The sequence below is a fragment of the Heterodontus francisci genome, chromosome 27, assembly GCF_036365525.1.
Source record: "Heterodontus francisci isolate sHetFra1 chromosome 27, sHetFra1.hap1, whole genome shotgun sequence".
NCBI classification, from domain to species: Eukaryota; Metazoa; Chordata; class Chondrichthyes; order Heterodontiformes; family Heterodontidae; genus Heterodontus; species Heterodontus francisci.
The window spans coordinates 41,372,765-41,395,884 of record NC_090397.1 but is presented as its reverse complement, the minus strand read 5'-3'; the positions used below and the strand labels follow the sequence as shown (position 1 = coordinate 41,395,884).

Here is a 23,120-nt window from a genome sequence, read left to right as displayed (position 1 = left end):
TCCAGCACAGGCCACACTAGAAATATGCCGATGCGGTGCGGATGCCATTTTGGTACTGAAATGGCACCCTTAGTGCCGAAAATACAGGAGCTGCTCAATCGAATTTGGCAGCAAAGATCTCTTAAAAATGTATTAGCCTGACATTAACAGGAATAAAATAAGATGAAGGTAAACTACAGGCACTATGAACAGCTTCCATGTCTGAAACCAAATGGAATGTTATTTGAGATCTTTACCACAAAAGCAAGTTTAAATTTCCAATTTACCTACAAATTATCCATTATCCAATTCTGTTCCTGGAAAGTTTTTTTTAGATCCACAGCGTACACAAAAGTATTTGTCAAATTGATAAACTCAGCTTCATAAATTAAACTGTAATATTATTACCTGGGTGTTAATACGTATTGCTCCAATGGAGGGAATTTCAAAAAAGTAGCCTGAAATATAAAAAGAAAATTTATAATAATGAATTCAGAATCATTTATTGTAAATTGAAAATGTGGAAGTGAAACAATTAAAGTGAATACCTGTTTTATTACTACATTATGACCCGAAAGGACTAGTCAGCAAATACCTTTATTAGTGCAGGCCATCCATTGTAACGGTCCTTTATCATAGTTATGTTGACCAACTGAAAAGGTGAACACTCGCACCTAAAATGAAAAGTCATGACTGTTTAGTAACTGAGGAAATCTTCATTGTACTACTAACACATTTTGCATTATCTTACTGTGTGTATGCAGCATAACAGTTATATTATAGAATCACAGAATCTTGCAGCATATAAGGAGGCCATTCATCCTATCTTGTCGTGCCAACTCATTGAAAGAGTTGTCCAATTAGTCCCACTTGCCTGCTGTTTCCTCATATTTCTTCAAGTATTTTCCTCTGTAAATTTATATCAAATTCATTTTTGAAAGTTAACAGTGAATCTGCTTCCAACACCTTTGCAGGCATTGCATTCCAGCTGCATAAAAAAATCTGTCCTCATCTCCCCGATCATTCTTGTGCCAATTATTTTGAATGTGTGTCCTCTGGTTATCGACTCTCCTGCCAGTGTAAACAATTTCTCCCCATCTACTCCAACAAAACCCCTCATAATTTTGTGCACACCTCTATTAAATCTCCCCTTTATATTCTCTGATCTAAGGACAACAAACCCAGCTTCTTTAGTCTTTCCACCTAATTGAAGTCTGTCATCCCTGGTGTAATTCCAGTGGATCTTCCCTGCACTCTCGCCAAGGCCTTGACATCCCTCTTAAAGTGTGATGTCCAGAATTGGACACAATACTCCAGCTGAAGCCTAACCAGTGATCTACGAAGGTTTAGCATCACTTCCTTGCTTTTGCACTCTATCAACTCCAGAATCCATATGGTTTTTTAACTGCCTTATCAACCCGCCCTGAAATATTCAAAGATTTGTGTATATCATCAGGTCTCTCTGTTCCTGCACCCCCTTTAACATCTTAACATTTAGTTTACGTTTCCTCTCCTCATTCTTCCTTTCAAAATTCATCGCCTCACACTTCTCTGCATTCAATTTCATTTGCCATGTTTTTGCCCATTTCATCAGTCTGTGTCCTCCTAAAGTCTGCTACTATCCTCCTCCTTGTTAACTACATTTTCAAGTATTGCGTCATCTGCAAATTTTGAAATTATACTCTGTATACCCAAGTCTTGGTCGCTTATATACATCAAAAAGAGCAGTCATTCCAAGACTGACTGTTGAGGAAACCACTACTTACCTCACGTCTGGCAAACAACATCTCACTGCTCCTCTCTTTTGTGTTTCATCATCAATTTTGTATCCATGCTGCTACTATCACTTTAAGACCATGGGCTTCGATTCTGCTAGAAGTCTGTTATGTGGTACTTTATCAAATGCCTTCTGAAAGTCCACGTACACAACACTAATTGAACTACGCTCATCAACCCTCTCTGTTACCTGACTAATGCACTCAATCAAGTTTGTCACACATGCTTTGCCTTTACCAAATCCATGTTGGAATCTGTGATATTCCAAGCGATAATTAATTTTGAATTAGATTATGGTCTCAAGAATAATCTAGTCTCAACAACATCACTAAAACAGATTTTGTGGTCATTTGGCATGGTGATGCATGTGGAACCTTGGTGCGCACAAATTGGCTACCGTTTGCTCCTACATTATAGCAGTGACTATAATTCAAAAGCACTTAATTGGTTGCAAGGATTCCCTGAGGTCATAAACTTTCTTTCTATATAAACTCTTGTGGTGCACCTTTATCATTGTCGCTCCTTCATTGTCCTGGCTTGGCGTTCTGTTTCAGTTTATATTGAAAGCAAACGAAAAATTCTGATGGAATTAGCTCAGAACAGGATGAAACATGACCAAGAACATTTTGATTTTATCATGTTTGACCCACTACTGGACCAGTGCTGGTGGAGATAAAAGTCAGTCCTCTCCATTCACTGTTTTTGCAGTGCTTAGCAAACAGCCCCAAATCAAGAAACCTTCACCCCTATTTAAAAATGCCACCACATTTCCACCATTCCCAAGCCATTAAATATATCAATATGGAATTCTTGGCTATTTCTTTTTTAAAAAGAACTCTATTCAGTCTGAGTAATAAGGGAATGGATGTAATTGGAAAGGGGTAAAAAGGGAGAGGAAAATGACAGGGAGAGAAACACCCAAGAAATCGCCAGTCACTAATATTTCCAAAAAATGCGTATGAGTACAACAATGCAGAATTTTGTTTTGTACACATGCTGATTTTTTTTGGTAACGTTACTGACAGGAGGAATTTCATTCCATCAAAGCCACAAGAAAAAAAAATGAAAGAAGGAAAGGAGAAAGTAATGGAAGGAGGGAAGGAGAAAGATTAACAGCAGCCAGTCCAATAACATTATGAACTTATTTTAATTTTGGATTCTTCCATCCTATAATACTGAAGTTTGCAGAACCCTGAAGATGGTACTTTTTAATTCTGTGACCTAATGTGATTTATTATATTAATTAATATAATTGCAGCATGTTTTGGCTGTCGCAGCTCATAAATCTTCTACACAACCATAGGCGTCAAAGCATATGGAGAAAAATAAAATTCACTGGATGGTATCTTCCTTCCTCCAGTCTTTGGCTTTTCAGGAGAACCCTTTGTCAGTTTTATTCAGATTACTTCCTTAGCCACAGCAAAAAAAAATGAAAATGACAAAAAACCAATCACTTCCTTGACACACTGTAGACAAAAGCCTAAGGAAGTTTATTTGTTGTCAGTTATCTGTCCATCAAATCTGTATAGTTTTGGTCTCCTTTGAGCAAAAACTATGAGATTTCCTCTAAGCACATGATACAAGAACATTATAAACATATTCTTCATAAACAAGTTTACAACTTTGCTATACCTTCATCTAAGGCGTGATTGTGGATTTAGTCCTTAACTAACAATCACAATATGCTGAGTTGCTGCTACACTTTCGCTTTCCCTTCTTCCAATATGTGGGGGGTGGTTAAGGATTGGGCAGTTGTGTAGTAGGTGTGCAGCAGCCACCGACACCTTCTCTCAAAGAATTTGGAAAGAAGCTTGTGCACATTTTCACTCAGAGACAATGAAGTAAATAGTTTTTAATTGGTTCCAGGGAAATAAACTGTTTTAATTAGTTACTTCATTTACTTCAGGGTTTATGGAGAGTATTCCAGAATGTGAGCTTGAGGTGGCAAAAGTCTTTGCAGCTTAAGGTGAAGCAGAGAGAGGGAGAAGATGCAAAGGAGGCCAGAGTCAAGAGACTGGATGACAGATGCAGGAATGTAGGACTGAAGGAGGTTGTAGAGGAAAGGAGGAGCCAGGCTATGGATAAGGACCAAGATGTCGAAATCAATGCATTGGAAGAGGCAGGAACCAATGACGGTGACAAAGCCAAGGCCTTTGGAGATACAGCAATCATGATGGGGGCTAAGATTAAAAGTCTGAGACTCGTACATGTTGTGAGTGAATAGGATTGACAACTGGTTATACTCGATCTATGCACTGCTCTATGCCTGGAAAAAAAATCAGTTCTTCTCTCCCAACATCTGAATGCAAGTAAAATGCAGGAGACAGCTTACTGTCCCCGAGCTGTCTGCTAGCCTTACAATGATTTAAATTTCAGATTCTTCTCTTAGAACATGCTAAGTCAGTTGTTGTACTTCGTGACAAGACATAATCTGAACAAAAGTGAAATTACAAACAAACTTTCCCCTTTCCATTGTAGCTTATTTATAAAACACACACAAAGCAATGAATAGATATTTTTGGAAAGGTCACAGTGAGGCTATCCAGAGGAGGGTAATACACTTTGGCAAAGAATGGTGACGAGATATTATTGAAGATTAAGCAGGACAAAACATAGGCTGTAGCAAAAATGACTTCAAAATGAACATGGGCAATGTCACTTACATAGCCCTTTTAATGTAAAAAAAAATCTCAAGATGCTTCATAAAGCAGACCTAGGGAGAAGAGTTAAAGGAGCTGGCTAAAGACATAGGTGCCATCAAAGAGGTTTTTGGTTCTGAGGAAATAGAGCAGCCCAATCTAATGTGGCATAGAACGGATATTTCAAATGGCAATTTTATTTGGTCTAGACCTTTTAAGTGTTAAGGTTTTCAATTGCCGAAGAGTAAGCTAATTACTAACAAATCACTGGGCTCTGGATATCCAGGCTCTGTGAAGCATCACTGCATTCTTTGTTTGAAAAGTTGGAACTTGGATAGGATATCCATGGCCTTCCAGTTCATGCTGGGAAATGTGGTATCTATCGTCTTGCTGTTCTTTTGCTTAAAACTTGCTTTAAGACTTGTTGTATGACTGCACTGTTTCTCTTTTAAGAAACTCTGTTATGTCGAGTAGCTGCTTGGATTAAAAGGAGCAGGTGTTTGATATTGCTCTGTGTTTATCTTGCTTGCTGCACTTAAGCCATTCTGTTTACACAGCTGTTCAGTAGGTAGTTCAAATGCTTTTTTTTGCTAGAGTTTGATTATGTTCCTCATGTCAAATGGTTTAATGGTGTTTTTGGTTGTGGCTGTATGAAAGGGAGCTTTTCTTCATGATCAAATGGTTTAATAATTTTGTAAAACTTTGTCTACGTGGATGGAGGCTCTACAGTGATTGGGGTTTTCCTGCGCTTTTTGCAATCAGACACCTCCTCGATCAGCCTGGGAAAGGAGTCGGGTCTTCCCTGTTTTTTTATGAAGTCTTTAGAAAAAAATCAATCTTTCAAGCACTTCAAAGCTTGTTCCTTTTTCAACCAGTATCTCATGACCGTCGGTACAATGACTCATCCAATTTACTTGCAGCTTGTTGTTCTGAGCTCTGTTTTCTACAGTTGGAGGTAGGTTCTTTCCTCTTTCTACTTTTTGGACCCATATTTCTTTTGAATTTTCTCTCCAATGGGTGTAGGAAAGGTCATTTTCAAAGCTGTTTGACCTGTGGTCTTCAACTTAGACTCTGTCTTTGCACCACCACTGCCACAATATGAGTTCTTTATGTTGTCTGATGCAACAAAAATGAGATGCATGGAGTCCTTTTCATTGAAGATCTCAAACAGGTTTATTACAGTTAAACTATTATATACAGAACAGAGCAAACTATTTACAGAACCTTCCTCTAGGTGTTACATTTGCAGTGTGATTCTGGCTTGTAGTCACATGACTGCATCCTGGTACTTAGCTCATTAGCATACTAAGATCTTAAAGGGACATCACTCTTAAAGGCAATCACACAAAATATATCAGTCGATAAGGGGGTAAGTTCTTTATGGAGGGAGGATATTGTGGGCTCCCCCAACCCACAATACAAAGATGGGGATTACCCACACCATCCAGATGAGAGTATCCCTGCTAGGTGTCAACCCAGACATCATTGGTCTCCACTCAGCGAGATTGTCTTGAGCATGTTTAGACACTGTACAGCCTTTCAGACTCAACATTGAGTTCAACAATTTCAGACTGTAATCTCTGCCTCCATTTTGTTTCCTTTTTCTTTCCAGGTTTCAGTTTTACTCTTGTTTTTGCTTTTGGACAGCAGATGTTCATTCTTCTGCCATTCACACCTCCTCTAGACATATCTTTTGTTTACTTGTCCCATTACCTCTCCCTTTGGCCCTGCACCACCAATTCTTTTGTCATTTAATCTCTCCTGTCTTCCACCCGATCACAAATCTTCCCTTTTGTTCTTTTTTCACCCTACCCCCCACCAAACCCCCACCCCGCCTTCACTTGCTTACAACTAATTACATTTCTAATTTTTCCCCGTTCTAATGAAAGATCATTGACCTGAAACGTTCACTCTGTTTCTCTCTCCACAGATGCTGCCTGACCTGTTGAATATTTCAAAGAATAATGTTAATATAGTACTGTTGGATCTCAGTCCCAGGTTACAGTAAAAATGGCCATGTGGCTTTGTTTGTTTTTTCACATCTAATATCAAGGGCAAAGACCATATCAAACTTCCAGTTACTAACAGGCCTAAAACAAGTTGCGTCACACAAGAGTCCTTGAAATGTTTAGTTACTGGAAAAGTCTTCAGTTGTCAGTTTAGTAAGTTCACGTTCACTGTTAGAATGGGCATAGATCCAAATGATACTGCATATACATATAACAAAGGAACAAACAACACACTATGACTTCATGTCTGGGAATAGCTACAACAATTTTTAGAAATGATAAAGCTGTTTAAATTATATGATTCTTTACTAATTTTAGACAAAGGCAGGCACTTTCTTCTGCTGGGACATTTAAAGACAGAAGAAGCCATTGTGTTTCCTTTCTCCTCCAGAATCACCTTGGATGAATGCATTAAAGCACAAAGGTTGACAGCTTCAAATTAAATAATTGGCTTACTGATTAAAAAAAGAACATTTGAAGTTGTGTTCATTCATGTGATGTTTGTTGGTTAACACTGGAAAACACATTTCTTTGATGCTCAGTCCTCGTTGATGTCTTGCTGCTTAGCATTGCTCAAATATCACTTTCAAGACATTATTCCTACATAAAACAGGTTGAAACCACTTAGACTGCTAGCTTTGTCCTGAAATCGATCAAATTAAGATAATGTGCTGGGCAACATGTACAAATGGTAGTTGTCTTGCATCTGACATAAGTTAAGGAAAACATTATGGTAGTGGGGAACAAAAAACAAAAAGTGCTAGAAAATACTCAGCAGGTCTGGCAGCATCTGTGGAGAGAAGCAAAGTTAACGTTTCAGGTCAGTGACCTTTCATCAGAACATTCTGATGCTGCCAGACCTGCTGAGTATTTTCCAGCACTTCTTGTTTTTATTTCAGATTTCCAGCATCTGCAGTATTTTGCTTTTATTATTATGGTAGTGGGTAAGTTTGGTTCTACTACGGAAAAGCACCTTTTCTTTCTCCAGACCCTCGGTTTCAAGGAGTACAAATGTATACCCTGGTCAGGTAACATTCCCTATGTTTTAAATCTTATGGCTGCCTCATAGCCTTATGCAAGTATGAGAAATAAGATTTGATTTAATAACAGAAAATGCTGGAAATATTCTGCAGGTCATGCAGCATCTGTGGTCAAAATGTCGTCAAGCTGAAACGTTAACTCAGTTTCTTTCTCCACAGATGCTGCCAGATCATCTGAGTATTTCCAGCATCCACAGGAGTTTGCTTTTGTTATATAGATATTATTTTCTATGTTCCTGGTGCAACTGCAAAGGGGATAGAAAGCATATTTTGGATAGTCTTGCTCAAGTAAATCAGTTCTTCTGATACCATCATAAGAAGGGCTGGAAACCCCATGGGTCTGACAGAAGTGAATGTTTATGTAGGGGTCAGGTGTTGTTCAGTGGCAGCAGTCTTGCCTCTATGTCTGAAGGTTGCGGGTTCAAACCCCACTCCAGAGAGTTCAGTACAAAATCTAGGCTGACGCTCCAGTGCAATACCGAGGGAGTGCTGCACGGTCAGAGGTAAAAAAAAAAAGAACAAGGCAGTGCTTCTTGGGTCCTGACAATTATTTATCCCCCCAAAAAATGAACAGATTATCTGCTCATCAGCTCATTGCGGTTTATGGGAGCTTGCAGTGCACAAATTGGCAGCCTTGTATCCTTTACTGCAAAAGTGACTACATACCAAAAGTACTGCATTGGCTGTAAAGCACTTTGGAGTGTCCTAAGGCTGTGAATGGCATGATATAAATGCAAGTAGTTATGTTATGGATGCTGATCTATTAATGAGGGGTATTAGTTTTTGAGCCTGACCAGCTACACTACAGAATCGTTTGCAGTATTATTCTTTCTTATGTTCCTATTCATGAGGGAATAAGCAATGCTCTCATCATTTGTTTTGGTATTGAGGAGTATTGGGTAAATGTGTTGTATTATCTATTACTACTGTATAGCCATTATTTTTAATAAATCTGTTCTGTAGTTCCTGGCTGAAACCAGTCTGTTAGAGTATTTCTGAAGTCCAGATGATGACAAAGGAGCATGTGAGTAAATACAGCCAAAAGCACAATGCTACAAGACTGGATATTGTGTGCGTAACATCACACTTTGGTTCATAGGGACTATTACAAATTCCAGATCTACACTAGATATTCTCTTGGGTTTAATATTACTGGGCACTGTTAAGTAGGCCCCACACCCCTACAATTAGGAGTTCAGCTTTACTGTCCAATATCTAGGCATAAACAGCATGACCTCAGGGTCGTAGCACACCAGTTACCCAGAGGCTGAGCCATATGCCAAGGACAGAGCCTATGCAGAGTGCTACACATGGAGAGACTGTGCAGCATGCAGAAGACTGAGGTTCATCACTTTAACCATTGATAAATCAGGCCTCATATTAAGTGAACTGGATATCATAATCTTGTACTTAACCATGTACATTTCTTCTAGTTTGCAGGTTGGCTGATGAACGCGCTAATGAGACAAAGCCAATTATAAATCAACAGGCTGATTTATTTTGTGATATACTATTTAAGTTGACAAAATAAAGCTTATGCTGAATTTTTATCCATTTTGTGACAAAACTTTCTCAATACGGGCTTAATACACTTTTCTGACCAGCAAATTCTCCGAAACTAACCAGTGCTAAACTTAAGTAGGGAGCTGCCAATGGGTGTGCCTGACTTTCATACCAGATTTCTGCAGATCATATCTGTGCTCTTTCTCAACTGAATACAAGGTTTGATGGTCCCCCTGGTCTCTGTACCCATTGAAGCTGCTGATTAAACCCTTTGGCTCACTTCTAGGTTTGGGCTCCAGGTAGCCAACTCCTGTTGAGTTCACATGAATGAACATATTGGGGTTAATTTTGAGTGCCTCGCCTCGTGTTAACAGGGCAGTAATGGCCTCGAAGCGGGGTCCCAGCCTGTTCCATTTAAAAAGAGCCTACCACTGGCTGTCCGAAGCACCTGCCCCTATTAGGATGAAAACAGAGGTCCTATAAAAATTAACTAGCACCCCGATTACCTGCAGGCTCTAATAAGTTCTATCACGTTCTCAAGAGGTGAGGATTGAATAATTTTTGTGGGCCCTGGAAAAGCAGGAGTGCATGCTCACGAAAATAATCTGGTTCATTGCCGCCCCTGGGACCCCCATCCTCTGAGTTCGTAACCTCCCCCCTACCCGTAATTTACCTTGCTGGCAGCCATCCTGGCTGGATTTCCAATCTTCAATCCGACAAGCTGTGTCAGGATGCCTGATTGGCAGTCTGCAGTTTACCTAGCAAATTAAATGAGGCCAGAGCCTCAAAATGACAGGGAACTCTTTGCTGCTGGAATGGGTGGCTGGCCAGCGTGCTCTGCCAATCAGCCGCCCAGTAATAAAAATCTACCCCGTTGTGTGTGAATATTCACTGGAATGTCTTTAAGAAGTGGCATGCAGGCCCCCACCTGCCAAGAATGAGGCACATTAATTTTGCCACATGAACATTCATTTTTAAACTGTGACTGGAGTAAGGAAAAAACTTGCTAAAAAAAAAAACACCAGACCCTTGACTGGAAAGACATATTTACCAATGGTGTGGAATTATGGATTAGAAACTGGACTGAAATAACGACATTCGAGCTGCTGTACATATTTTTAAGATGTTCTTTGCACATTTTAATTTGCACTATAGGTAGGTAGAGGTTTTTAATCACCATTCTCACTGATGATGAGAATGCTTAAAAGGGACAAAAGACCATTCCCTACACATTCAATCCACAATGGACTTTTGATTACCAGACATTGAGGGTGGAAGAGCTCGCATTCCAGGTTGACTGCCAAGATGGCCTAATACACAAACGGACGTGGTCAGACCAGTTTAGTCACATGACTAACTGGCTGTTGGAGGTTTTTTTTGAACTTGACACAGAGAATTTGAACTCAGAAAGCTGTTTGCTCCTGGATTGAAAAGACCTCTCGTGGCTGGTTTGCCGCAGCCTCTCCTGACTGCTCGCATCTCTTTCTCACAGAACTGAAAACCACTGGAGACACATGACCCCCCAAGAGAGAAAAGTCTCCTGCAGTGTACAAGGTTTAAGAAGAATACTGGGCCCCAACGAAAAGCAAGACCATATCTTCAATCAAGGACTACAGCGAGCTCGAAGCACAGTAACAAAAACCCCTCCTCAGAGATTGCCTCAAACTGTTCCACTTTATCTTTTCTTCTGCTCTTTTCTGTCTCTATTTGCATGTGTGTATCGCGTATGCATGCTAGTGTGGGGCGTGGCGTGTATCCGTAGGCATTAACAAAATTAGAGTTTCTAGTTTAAGTTTTAATAAATTTTACCTTTCTTCTTTAAACCTAAGAAAACCTGTTTGTGCTCATTTCTTTGCCTTATAATTTGAAAGCAGTGAACAAGGATGCACCAAGGGGGAACTAAAACACACTGTGTTTAAAACAAAACCCTGTTACAGTAAGACCAGATAAAGGCTGAAAGGGAACCCCTAGACCTCTTTCTCACCTGGTCGTAACACAAGCCTCCATTGTCTCAAGCTGATGTGGCATGCAAGCAGCACAATTCAGGACAGATGTTTTGTTTGAATTGGAATCCACATTCCTAAGAGCTGAATGTTGAGTTAAATTTCATTTAATAGCAATATCTCAAGATAAATTATTCTAAGTTCCTCTTAGGTTAATTCATTAACAAACCTCAAAACATGCTAGAGTGACAGCTCACCAACAAGAGTGGTCCTGAATGCTAGGAAATATGAGGAAACCCAAGAATGTAACAAACATAACTGAAACTGGCCACAATAAGCTTAAAAGGCACAGAGGAAAAATGTTGTAGAATTATTAACAACACAGAAAAAACAAAAAAGGGCTCAGATTTTGCAGTCAGCAGCAGCTGCCAGCTTTTGCACCAGATTTTGCAGTAATTAGGAATTAAAAATAGCATGCTGACTCCTACAGGGGATCTGGACTTGTGTGGACAGGGTAAGCAAATGGGTAGCTTCTTAACCAATCAGATTTAAGAATCCTTACTGAAAATTGCAGGGGGTTAAATTGGTCTATGCCAGCAGAACAACACAGGCTTATAGTGAATCAACAGCTTATTTTTCAAAGTGCCTGATCTACTGTCCACTGAAGTTCACAGAACAATAGTTCAAACACTTTTTGGAGACTCATTTCCTAGTCTCACTGTCACTTTTACTTGATCTGAAATCTTGACAATATTTTCCAAGTCAATGGAAAATAAAAACTGGTGCAATGCATAAAAGGTTGCCAATTTGCTACAGGCCCATTTTGTGCTGCTGGCATAAACCAATTTCACTCCCGCAGTGTCTAACCAGGAAGTACAAGTTAGAATATTTAATTCAATGTCAAATCTTGTACACCAAGTGAAATAAGAGGGGAAAAAGATGGGGTTTAGTGAGTATCTAATGGGTAAATACAGTAACTTTACACGTTTCATGTGTTTTAATGGCAAATCTCTGGGCGAGATACTCTTGGGGCTGGATTTTACCTTAGGCAGACAGGAATTCACCACCGACGTGAAAAACAGTGGCGAACCCGCTTCCGCCTAGCCCGGGGATCCGTCCTGTATTTTATGGGTCCCGGGCTTTATTTGTCCCAAGGCGGGACTTCCACCCACTTGAGGGAGGAGGTCCCGCCTCAGTGAGCTGCCAGCCAATCAGCGGGCCGGCAGCTCTTCGTCTCAGCAGCGCCACTGGGAGCGGTGGCCACTGCTGGGACTGCAGCCCAGCTGACGCCATGGAGCCCGGAGACAAGGTAAGTTGGGCTTACCTCACCAGGGGGAGCGGTTCTTTCCTGCTGAGGCTGGAGTGGCTGTTCGGGGGGCGGGGGGGGGGGGCGGCCCTCAATCGAGCACCGTGCCCGACTGCCATGGCCCACCCCTTCGGCGCGCAGAAAGGCCAGCAGCTATCGCTGGGCGACCTTTCATGTCCCCAGCACGCCCACTTGCCACGGGTAAGATACCCATGGAGGCAGGCGAGGCCCTTAAGTGGCCGTTAAGTGGCCACTTGAGGGCCTTGATTGGCCACAAGCGGGTGGGCCGCTCCCCTACCCCCTAACCCGGGCCCGACCGCCGTAAAGTTGACTGGAGGCAGGAGCGGGCAGGTAGGCCTCCTGCAGCCTCTCGCTCAATTTTACGCCACCCTCATGCCACCATCCGACCTGCTGGAGCGGCATAAAATTCAGCCCTTGGTGTCCAATTTACTCTTAAATAATAGTAAGCGCTGATAGTCTCTCTGTTATTTTTATGACAAAATATGGGTCATTTTGGTGGAGAGATAGTTTGTAGGCTAAGAGAATGAAAAACATCACCAAATTGATGACGACATTTTTCTTTATTACAGAATATGCTCTACCAACTGTTGAACATTCTGGAGAGTTATATGTTGGACAGCTTGATGAGTTAAGGGTTAATATAGTCAAACCTCTTTGTATCGTGGAGCAACAGACATTCCAAGACAAACAGATGCTTTGAAGTGTTGTGAGGAGAAAGCATAACTTGTCTTCTGCTTTTAGAGTCTAAGTGTTATATATGAAAAGTGCTTGTGAAAGGAAATATGCAACAGCACTAATGTCAGCCATGAGTGATTAAAGTGTAACATTAGTGGCTTGGATAACAACAATTGGTAGAAAGAAAGATAATGGTTAACAAAGCCTATTCTTCAAAGGGGTGAAGAACACGAACGTCAGGAAGTCTTGTTTGGGGGAAACAGATTTGGGGAAACACCTACAATTGTTTACATGAATCGGCTGGCTTCAAAGGATTTGGGAATAGATACGTCATGAGGTCTTATCTGTGACATGTACCTTTGATGTAGGCAAAATATGGGTATTAAGGAACATGGTTTTCAATGGTTCTTCAGAGCACTCGAAAGATACATAAACCAGAAAGCTGCTCTCTGTTTACAGTTGGGCTAATTACTGTGTTAAATATCAACAGAATCTTCTATATACTCTACATTAACCATCTTGTACTTACTCGAAACGTGTTGCTGTGAACCAACGAAGAAAGGCGATTGAATGCTATCAACATCTAATGTATTAGTGATGCCTTGATTTAGTTTGGTTCTTGGTGGAAGTTTTTCTGAACTCATAAAATTTCACTGACGGATGCATTCATTGCATTGCGTCACAATAGTTCAAAGAATTACACTATAAAGTTTTGGCAAAGAGATTAATCTGACTCCAGTTCTTGTTTCACTTTCCAATTAAGCGAACTTATTCACCTTGAGAGAAACATTTACATTTTCAGGTTTACAACACTATTATGTCAGCAAAATCTCTCACAGCATATTATATTTTAAAGTTATGCCAAATAATTGTTGGCCAAAGAAAATCTTTGACTGGATTAGGTCCCAATAAGTTGATTTCTGCAAACAAGACAAAAAATGCCCCCTATTGGGTTACAGCATATTGTACATGGAGCCAAACTCATTTAGATAATTTCTATCCATGCCAACTGTCAATTTCAATCCTAATATTAGCATTGCATTTTTGTATCAAAACTAATAGTTTTACAGGTACTTACTTTTTTGTCCTGATTGTACGTTGTAAAGATTTCCTGAGCTCTTTCTTCCCCACCATCTGTAAATAGCATGATGATCTTGTTGCAATTTGCTCTGGAGACATTGAACTGCAATGAAAGAATAGAGAACATTACTCAACATCTATTCAATTTCTTAAATTTTAAAATGCTTAAGGTGCTTCTTGAACCATACTTCATTCCACACTCAGATGCTTTAATAAAATAGGGGTGTATGTTTTATACGTCCTGGTCTTCAGCCCATCTTCTCAAGCTTGTGGGGTTCCATTTGGGGTTTTTATTCTAAATATTCTTTGAATTTTGTGTTTCACAGAAGTCCTGTTGGTGAGCCCTTGCTCTAAAAAGCCTGGCTCATGTCTTCAGCTGTCCAATATCTAGGTAATTTGTTGTAAGCCCAGGAATCAAATAGAAATCTCTCATTATTGTATTCCAGTGCTTTGGTTATATCAAATGCCCTCCTGTGATCTTCCTCAATTCTGGAAGGCAGTGCAATCAACATTTCACTAGACTGGGGCTTATGTTATAAACTGCCCAACTGATTTGTTCAACAGTAAATGGGTAAGTGAACAGAAGCAATTACACACTATAGATTAACAGTAGTTATGGGCTGAACTATGTCCCTTCAGATGGGAAAAAAACTGCCGTGCTAACATGCTTGTACCTGAATTGAATGGCCTGGCCCCGCAATCCATTAAATGACCAGGCAAAATGTTTATATTTTGGTCTGTTGCATATCAGAAGAAATTTGCATCTTTTTCAACGAGTCTAACTAACTTTTAACCCCCTATGTACATAAGAATCCAAAATCAAGACATTTAATGAACAATACTCCACTTCTGCCACAAGCTCCTACCATCTTTGTTCCCTTCATATCTTTGTTATTTTTAAGAGCACATTTACGCTGAAACTGTAGCATTAGTGTGAAGTGGTTATGGTGTAAATGCACCTTCATTTAAACATAGTAGACTATTTAATTAGAATTTCTTATTTCATAAAAGTAATGTTAATTTAAAAACTAGTGCTGACACCATAATTAAACATTGAAGCGACATTCTTATCGTTTTTCCACATTTTGAATATCTCATATCCTCTTTGTGTCGAGAAGTTGCTGGTTGGAAATAATGGAGCCTAACTCCATTCATATAAAAATGCTGATGTGCAGGATACAAAGTGTGATCAAGATGAAAGAGGACTAACTTTGCTCAGCCTGTTAATTGAAATAGGGTTTCCTATTCTATATGAATGGCTCATAGTGATGGACAGTTTTCACAGAGCCTCTACATTTACATTACAATTACTGGAATGAAATTTGGAGAGAATGGAGAAGCTGGGGTTATTCTCCTTAAAGCAGAGAAGATTAAGAGGATGTTTGATGGAGGTATTCAAAATGTTGAACAGTTTTGATGGAGTAAGTAAGGAAAAACCATTTACAGTAACAGAAAGGTCAGATTTAAAGTCACTGAAAGCACCAGAGGCGACAAGAGAAAACATTTTTTGCACAGCGAGTTGTGGTCTGGAATATATTGCCTGAAAGGGTGGTGATTCAATAGTAACTTTCAAAAGGGAATTGGATAAATACTTGAAGGAAATAATTGTACAGGGCAATGGGCAATGTGTAGGGGAGTGGGACGAATTGTATTGCTCTACCAAAGATCTGGCACAGGCACGATGGACCAAATGGCCTCCTTCTGTGTTGTAGGATTCTACGAATCTATGACACTGGGATTCTGAATCTCAAATAGAACTCCAATGTGTTTGGATTATTATTAATTTTCCTTGTTTTGAAGTTGTTGCATTCATCTGAATACAAAGTAACAGAATTGTCCCTTAGCCACTCACTGATGTAACATTGGTATTTTCCTCTTTTTCTTTAGTTTGAAATTATTAGAATCCTTTGCATTTAATTCAATTTTTCAAAATTGAATACGACTGCTGAATATTAAGCCTAATTTCAGAAATAAATATGGTGTCATTCATACAATCATTTGGAACAGAGACAATGCTACTTACATTTAGCAACTGTTCAAAAGCAAATGTAAACCCTTTTTTATAGTCAGTGATTCCTTTCGCCTGTATTTGGTTAACTGCATCTTTGAGGACCTTCTTATTCCGGACATTGGCTTGCACGAGATGTCTGAAGCAGCTGACAGATTTTGCTAGATTGTTGAACTGAAATAAAGTAAAAGAAAAAGGGGTTTCAATCAGAATCCATTATATAAAGAAGTTAAATAATTTGGTCCAGTTGGTAAATGCATTGCCTGGTGTCAGAGTAAGCTACACAGACCACAAACCATTGTAGTCCAAGTTCAATCAATAGTTTGTGTGATAATCAGATCTCAGCTGGTGCAGTTGTAGGTAAAACCAGAACTGGTTGTTCTGATGGTATTACCTCCCTGGCCTGAACCCTGTTCTTCATTGCTATCGAATGATCTTTGCTGGTAAGTGTGCATACGGGATGTTTGGTAAGGGCAGGACAGATTGTGATGCCCCCTGATACAACCCTGCCTAGGCCGACTTAGCCACCGTACTAGAAGGCGCCAGCTGCCATAGAATCATATTTCAGCATAACTCATTGATTTTGACCAAGTGTCAGCTGTGGCTCACTTGGTAGCACTCTTGCCTCTGCGCCAAAAGGTTCTGTGTTCAAGTCCCATTCCAGGACGTGAGCACAAAAATCAACGCTGATACTCCAGTGCAGTAATGATGGAGCGCAGCACTGTCGCAAGTGCCGTCTTTTGGATGGGACGTTAAACTGAGGCCCCATCTACTTGCTCAGGTCGATGTAAAAAATCCCCTGGCACTATTTCAAAGAAGAGTAAGGGAGCTCTCCCCAGTGACCCGGCCAATATCACAAAAAGAGATTATCTGGTCAATATCACATTGCTGTTTATGGGAGCTTGTTGTGTGCAAACTGGCTGCTGCGTTTCCTTCATTACAACATTGATAATACTTCAAAAGTAGTTCATTGGCTGGAAGTACTTTGAGACATCCGGTGGTCATGAAATGCAGAATGAATTAAATACAGAAATGCAAGACTTTTTTTTAATGAATGGAAGGGAGAAATTTGGAGGGATTAAAGCTGCTCTTATATGTTATACACCTTTTATGGCATCTTAATATGAAACACCATTTCACACAAATGAATGTTTAACAAGTTTGTATGCCATTGCTCTTTCCATTATTTTAATGCACGTGATCAACCTCTTATTTAAAATTAATTTCTGCCTCAGCTAAAATAGTAGATAAAGGATCTCAATGACTACATTTATAGTAATTTGCCAATAGTAATTTCTAGGCTATTAATTTTGGTCCAAATACTAAAGAGATAATCACTTTTGTCGATGACAATGGGCGGGGTTTTAGCATCCAAAAACAGGGGGGTTGGGGTGCGGTCAGAAGATAAAATTCAAAACATTTCAACCCAAGCCCCAACCTGTCTTCTGGGTTTAATGGAAGTGGAACACAGGGCAAGCAGCCAACCTGCTCCCAAGAGGTAGGTTAGCAATTTAAATGTTTTAATGAAGCTTTCAGCCTCTGAAGCACTGGGTACAGCAAAAGCTATGGATCCTGACTACATCCCAGCAGTAGTACTGAGGACCTTTGCTCCAGAGCTAACTGCGTCCCTAGCCAAGTTGTCCCAGCACAGCAACACTGGCATCCACCCAACAATGTGGAAAATTGCCCAGGTCTGTCCTGTCCCAGAAAGCAGGACAAATCCAATCCAGCCAATTACTCCATCAGTCTACTCTCAATCATCAGCAAAGCGATGGAAGGTGTCATTGACAGTGGCATCAAGTGGCACTTACTCTGCCAGGGCCACTCGGCTCCAGACCTCATTACAGCCTTGATGTACAAATATGGACAATTAACTGAATTCAAGAGATGAGGTGAGAGCAACTTCCCTTGACATCAAGGCAGCTGTCATGCAGGCCTCCCCCCGGCAACAATGAGACACATTAACTTCACCACATGGACATTAAATTTCAAATTGTTGCTGGGAAGAAGAGAAGGCCTGTTACAAGGGGCTGCCAAACCCCTAGCTGGGAAAGACATTTTTGCATATTAACCGACAGTGCTTGTAGACAAAGGAGCTACTCCCTGCTCCAATTCAACCCACAAACAGACGTGGTCAGACCAGTTAGTCACATGGCTAACTGGCTGTTGCACAGTTTGAACTGAGAGTTTTAAATTTGGAGACAGTGTTTGAACTGGCAGAAAGCAGAATGCTCCTGGACTGAAGCAGACCGCCTCCCCTGCCTGCTCCCATCTCTTCTCACGGAACTCCAAAACCCACTGAAGACACATAAACCCCAAAGGAGAAAAGGCTCCTACAGTGAACAAGGTTTAAGGAGAATACTGGGCCTCAATGAAAAGCAAGACCTTCTCACAATCAAGGACTCTACAGTCAGCTCGAAGAACCATAACAACATCTCTTCAGATATTGCCTTAAACCTTTCCACTTTAATTTTTTCTTCTGCTCTTTTCTGTTTCTATTTGCATTGTGTGTATCGCGTATGCATGCTAGAGTGGGTGCGTCGTGTATCCGCAGGTGTCAACCAAATTAGAGTTTAAATTTAACTTTAATAAAATTACTCCTTTCTTCTTTAAACCTAAGAAAGCCTGTTTGTGCTCGTTTCTTCACCTTATAATTGGAAAGCGATGAACAAGGATTCACCAAGGGAAAGCTAAAAACAGTGTGCTTAAAAATAAAACCCTGTTACAGTAAGACCAGGTGAAGGCTGAAAGGGAACCCTAGACCTCTTTCTCACCTGCTCGCAACAGCAGCATTTGACCAAGTGTGGCATCAAGGAGCCTTAGCAAAATTGAAGTCAATGCAATCAGGGGGAAAACTCTCCATTGGTTTGAGTCATACCTAGCACAAAGGAAGATGGTTGTGATTGTTGGAGGCCAATCATCTCAGCCACAGGATATCAGTGCAGGAGTTCCTCAAGGTAGTGTCTGAGGCCCAACCATCTTCAGCTGCTTCATCAATAACCTTCCCTCCATGATAAGATTGCACAGTGTTCAGTATCATGCGTGACTCCTCAGGTACTAAAGCAGTCCATGCCCGCATGCAGCAAGACCTGGACAATGGTCAGGCATGGGCGGATAAGTGGCAAGTAACATTCATGCCACACAATGACCATCACCAACAAGAGAGAATCGAACCATCTCCCCTTGACGTTAAACGGCATTACTTTACATGAAAACCCCACCATCAGCATCTTGGCCATTACCATTGACCAGAAACTTAACTGGAGCAACCATATAAATAATGTAGCTACAAGAAGAGGTCAGAAGCTGGGGATTTCTGCAGCGAGTACCTTACCTCCCGACTCCCCAAAGCCTGTTCACCATCTACAAGGCACTAGTCAGGAGTATGGTGGAATACTCTCCACTTGCCCGGATGAGTGCAACTCCAATACTCAAGATACCAACCAGAACAAAGCAGCCCGCTTGATCAGCACCCCATCCACCACCTTAAACATTCACTCCCTCTACCACTGCTGCACAGTGACAAAAGTGTGTACCATCTACAAGATGCACTGCAGCAACTCGCCAAGCCTCCTTCGACAGCACCTTCCAAACCCGTGATCTCTTCCGCTTAGAAGGACAAGGGCAGTAGATGCCTGGGAAACCACCACCTGCAGGTTTCCATCCAAGCCACGCACCATCCTGATTTGGAACTATATCGCTGTTCCTTCACTGTTGCTGGATCAAAATCCTGGAACTCCCTCCCTAACAGCTCAGTGTTGTACCTACACCACATGGACAACAGCGGTTCAAGAATGCAGTTCACCATTACCTTCTCAAAGGCAATTAGGGATGGGCAGAAAATGCTGGTCTTGCCAGCAATGTTTATATCCCAAGAACGGATATAAAATTTCCCAGATTTGCAGGTTTAACCCTGACTGGCCACGTTTTTCAGACCTCGGGAAACATGGGTGCTTAGGCACTTTAATTAAACTCCTCTGTTGGAAAAGATTAATTCAGTGGCATAAAACACAAGGATTATGACATTGATTTAAAAAAAAAAATCTTATCAGTTTACATGAATAGTTTACAGTTTGGATAGTATTTATATAAATAGACATTCTTCTGTGGAGATTGTTATATAGAGATTGCAAAACAGAAATAGACCATTTGGCCCAGTCAGTTATTAATTATTGAGTGATGTCAGAAGAGGATGTAAACTGCTTGGCACTCTTCCAGCCGTATATGGACAGCATACATCACTTAATCCAAATAGTGCATGTTCTAAAGCTGCTTACTATATACATTTCTGTCCACGGTACAGAGAGACCTTTGCCAAAGACCATTGTCCTTGCCATGGTGAGAATTGATTTTCACACCATCAGCAGTGAAAGCTGCTCCACAGATTGAACAGTCAAAATAGCAAGGAAGTAATTAGGTCAGAGGGAATCTCACTGCAATCACCTTGCATGTTGCCCAAGATGGATGGTTTCAGGAACAGGAGAATGAAGGAGCATGCCAAACTGGCCACCATTCAGATACTGGAAAAGAGCCAGCTGAGTGAGATAGAGCTTCTGTGTTAGTTGCTGGAAAACATGACTAGGAGTATTTCTGTAGTCCTTCTGATTTCTTACAAGGGTGTAAGAAAAGTAGCTTGAGCAGAGGCTTCATCGAGAAGCCTCTGTTTGCAAGTTCAGCTCTGCATTTCACAGCAAAACTCTAATGTAGGTCAATAATGAGCTCTTTGCTTCCATATTGGATGAGATAGTTCCCAAACAGGCTTCTTCTGTGGGTGGTTTACCATGGCAACAGCAGCAAAACTACAGGCCTCGCATCCTCCCGAGAGGCCGAGAAGGCATTCAACTGGGAAAAAACAGCTTTTTTCCCCCCACATAACTGAAAGAGTGGCCTTTGGAAAAAAAAACATTCAGGAAAGGAACCATAAGCCTTTACTTTGAGGAGGGGATGGGAGATATTGTGATGCTCTACAGCTATCAAGCCTTCATGTTCCCCTCCCAAGAAGGGATTAGTCAGCATTTTACTGTTTTCCTAACTCTGGCCATGGCAACAGTTGTGAGGATAAATTCAGAAATCCACTTTTTGCACTCTGAAGGGGCCAACAACACAATATCACTATATACCAACAACACATGGCCATCTCTACTATCACACTATTATTGATTTTCTAGTCAAGAACTTTAAGCTAACTTCATATTAGCGACTTACCTACTCCAAAGCAAATAGGTGACACCCATGAGAATTCTATCAATTAATGTTCAAGGAAAATTGGATGGGCACTTGAGGGAAATAAACTTGCAGGGCTACGGGGATACAGCAGGGGAAGAGGATTGACTGGATTGCTGTACATGGACTCAATGGGCTGAACGGCCTCCTTCTGTGCTGTTATGACTCTATGTCCTAGATGTAACCGTAACCACTAGGTTTTTATCTGCCCTTCTCTTCAGTATATATACAACAAAATAGATAAATAGGGGAGGATGTCCAGAGTACTCTTGCAGCAGACAAGCACAATAAAAATGAAAGACCGTTCATAGCTCCTTCACCTGCTTGAAATCCAGCAGTCCCGGTTCTGTGACCTCAACATGTACATATCTAAGTTCCTCTAGGCCAGCAAACAGCACTCATATTTTTGCCAGATTAGGCCAATAGTTAAATGCTGAAAGGCAGATTGTGCAGAAACAGCAATCCAGATATAATGAATGAATCTTAAAATATGGAAGATTTCTGACTCTGGGCATTTGACTGAGTACCAAGTCGCATGGTCTGTAAATAAATGCACAGTTTCCAATAATATGTGCCACAGGTTTTACTGGGGTCTACAAGAAATATAGAAATAAATCACACCAACAGAACAGTCAGAAAATATATCTGAAAAATACTATGACTAAAATATTTAGCACAAAACATGGTCTTCCAGCATGTAAAGTAACTCCTGTTAACACAGACATCCCTACACAATATGTAAGCACTGTCTGGTCCAACTTCCTGCTGGCTGCTTTGGCACTAGGGCCCTGATATTGGCTTTCTTTCAATCAGAACTCTACACAGTCTAGTCAAGCAATACAGTAACAATGTCAAATTTGTAACTTATAACGTAAGTTGCAAACACAAATCATTTTCTCCCTGTCAGTTCCTACTAATTTAACACTTAGCACCAAATATTTTTGATCTCCGGAAGGAACTCCAAATGCAGGCTTCTCTGCCAACTTTTAATAGTAGTGGATTAGATCACCTGGCATATAAAGTCTACTTTAAAAACGTACAATATCTACACCTGTTTCCAAATAAAGTAACCATGAGTATTTTTTTTGTTACTTGTTTCATGAGATGTGGTCATCGCTGACAAGGCCAGCATTTGTTGCCCATCCAAACAGATAGAAAGGGTGACATGCCAATGATCCAGTGACACAGTACTCTGTAGCACCAACACGTGGTCTCACCGGTATTTCTCAGTGCGGGGGTGGGGGGAAACGGGGTCAAATGAATGTCATGGGTGTAGGGGATGGTGGAAAGGGTTTTAGTTTAAAGTTTGTGCAGTTGGGGGAGGGGGAAAAGTCAGATTGCAAAAGTGTTTTGGGGAGGGGGAAATGGGCAAATAATTAATTCGATTGATATGAGGGGGGTGGGAGATGGGCAAAAGAAATGTTTTTATTTAATTTAATTCAATGTCACTTTAAAATATTTAAATTTCACAGTAGGGCTGACAGCCCTTTAAAAATGGCGTCAGCGCTTGCACACAGGCAGCTGACGCCATTGCTGGGGACAGAGAGCCCGCCCCTCCACATGATCAGGGGCGGGGGTGGCCCACTCCGGCTATTTAAATGAGCCACCGCTCTTGGAATCTTGGCGGCTCTTTGGCGTGCGGCCCATTTTTTCCGCCCCCACCGACTTTGGCGGCTGGCTTATAAAATTCAGCTCCAAGGTTTTTTAAGAAATAATGAATATTTGAACAAAGAGGCATGAAATAAAGACTGAGCATAGCTTGAAAATGTGACCATTCGTTTCTCTTTTATTCATTATAAGCATGGCTTCTCATGTAATTTTTAAAAATCTATAACAACTTATAATTTAACTCATGTCAAAAATGTGTGTATGGCTCAACATAGTCATCATTGACATAAAATAACTAACAGCATGACAA

The 23,120-nt window shown here is 40.8% G+C and overlaps 1 protein-coding gene across 13 annotated transcripts in view; it reads right to left on the bottom strand.

Moving 5' to 3' along the window:
- LOC137384760 (voltage-dependent calcium channel subunit alpha-2/delta-1) overlaps window positions 1–23,120 on the bottom strand; it is an 891,951-nt gene that overhangs the window by 160,481 nt on the left and 708,350 nt on the right. For 10 of the 13 annotated variants that reach the window (XM_068059181.1, XM_068059179.1, XM_068059180.1 and 7 more), the window contains 4 exons: window positions 15,995–16,153; window positions 13,970–14,074; window positions 575–653; window positions 388–437 (listed from right to left, as the gene is read on the bottom strand). In XM_068059181.1, the coding sequence (XP_067915282.1) occupies window positions 388–437; window positions 575–653; window positions 13,970–14,074; window positions 15,995–16,153 (393 nt within the window). Of the gene's footprint in view, window positions 1–387; window positions 438–574; window positions 654–6,919; window positions 7,004–13,625; window positions 13,668–13,969; window positions 14,075–15,994; window positions 16,154–23,120 lie in introns of those variants that run through there. The other 3 variants (XM_068059187.1, XM_068059186.1, XM_068059182.1) reach the window with 3 other exon arrangements.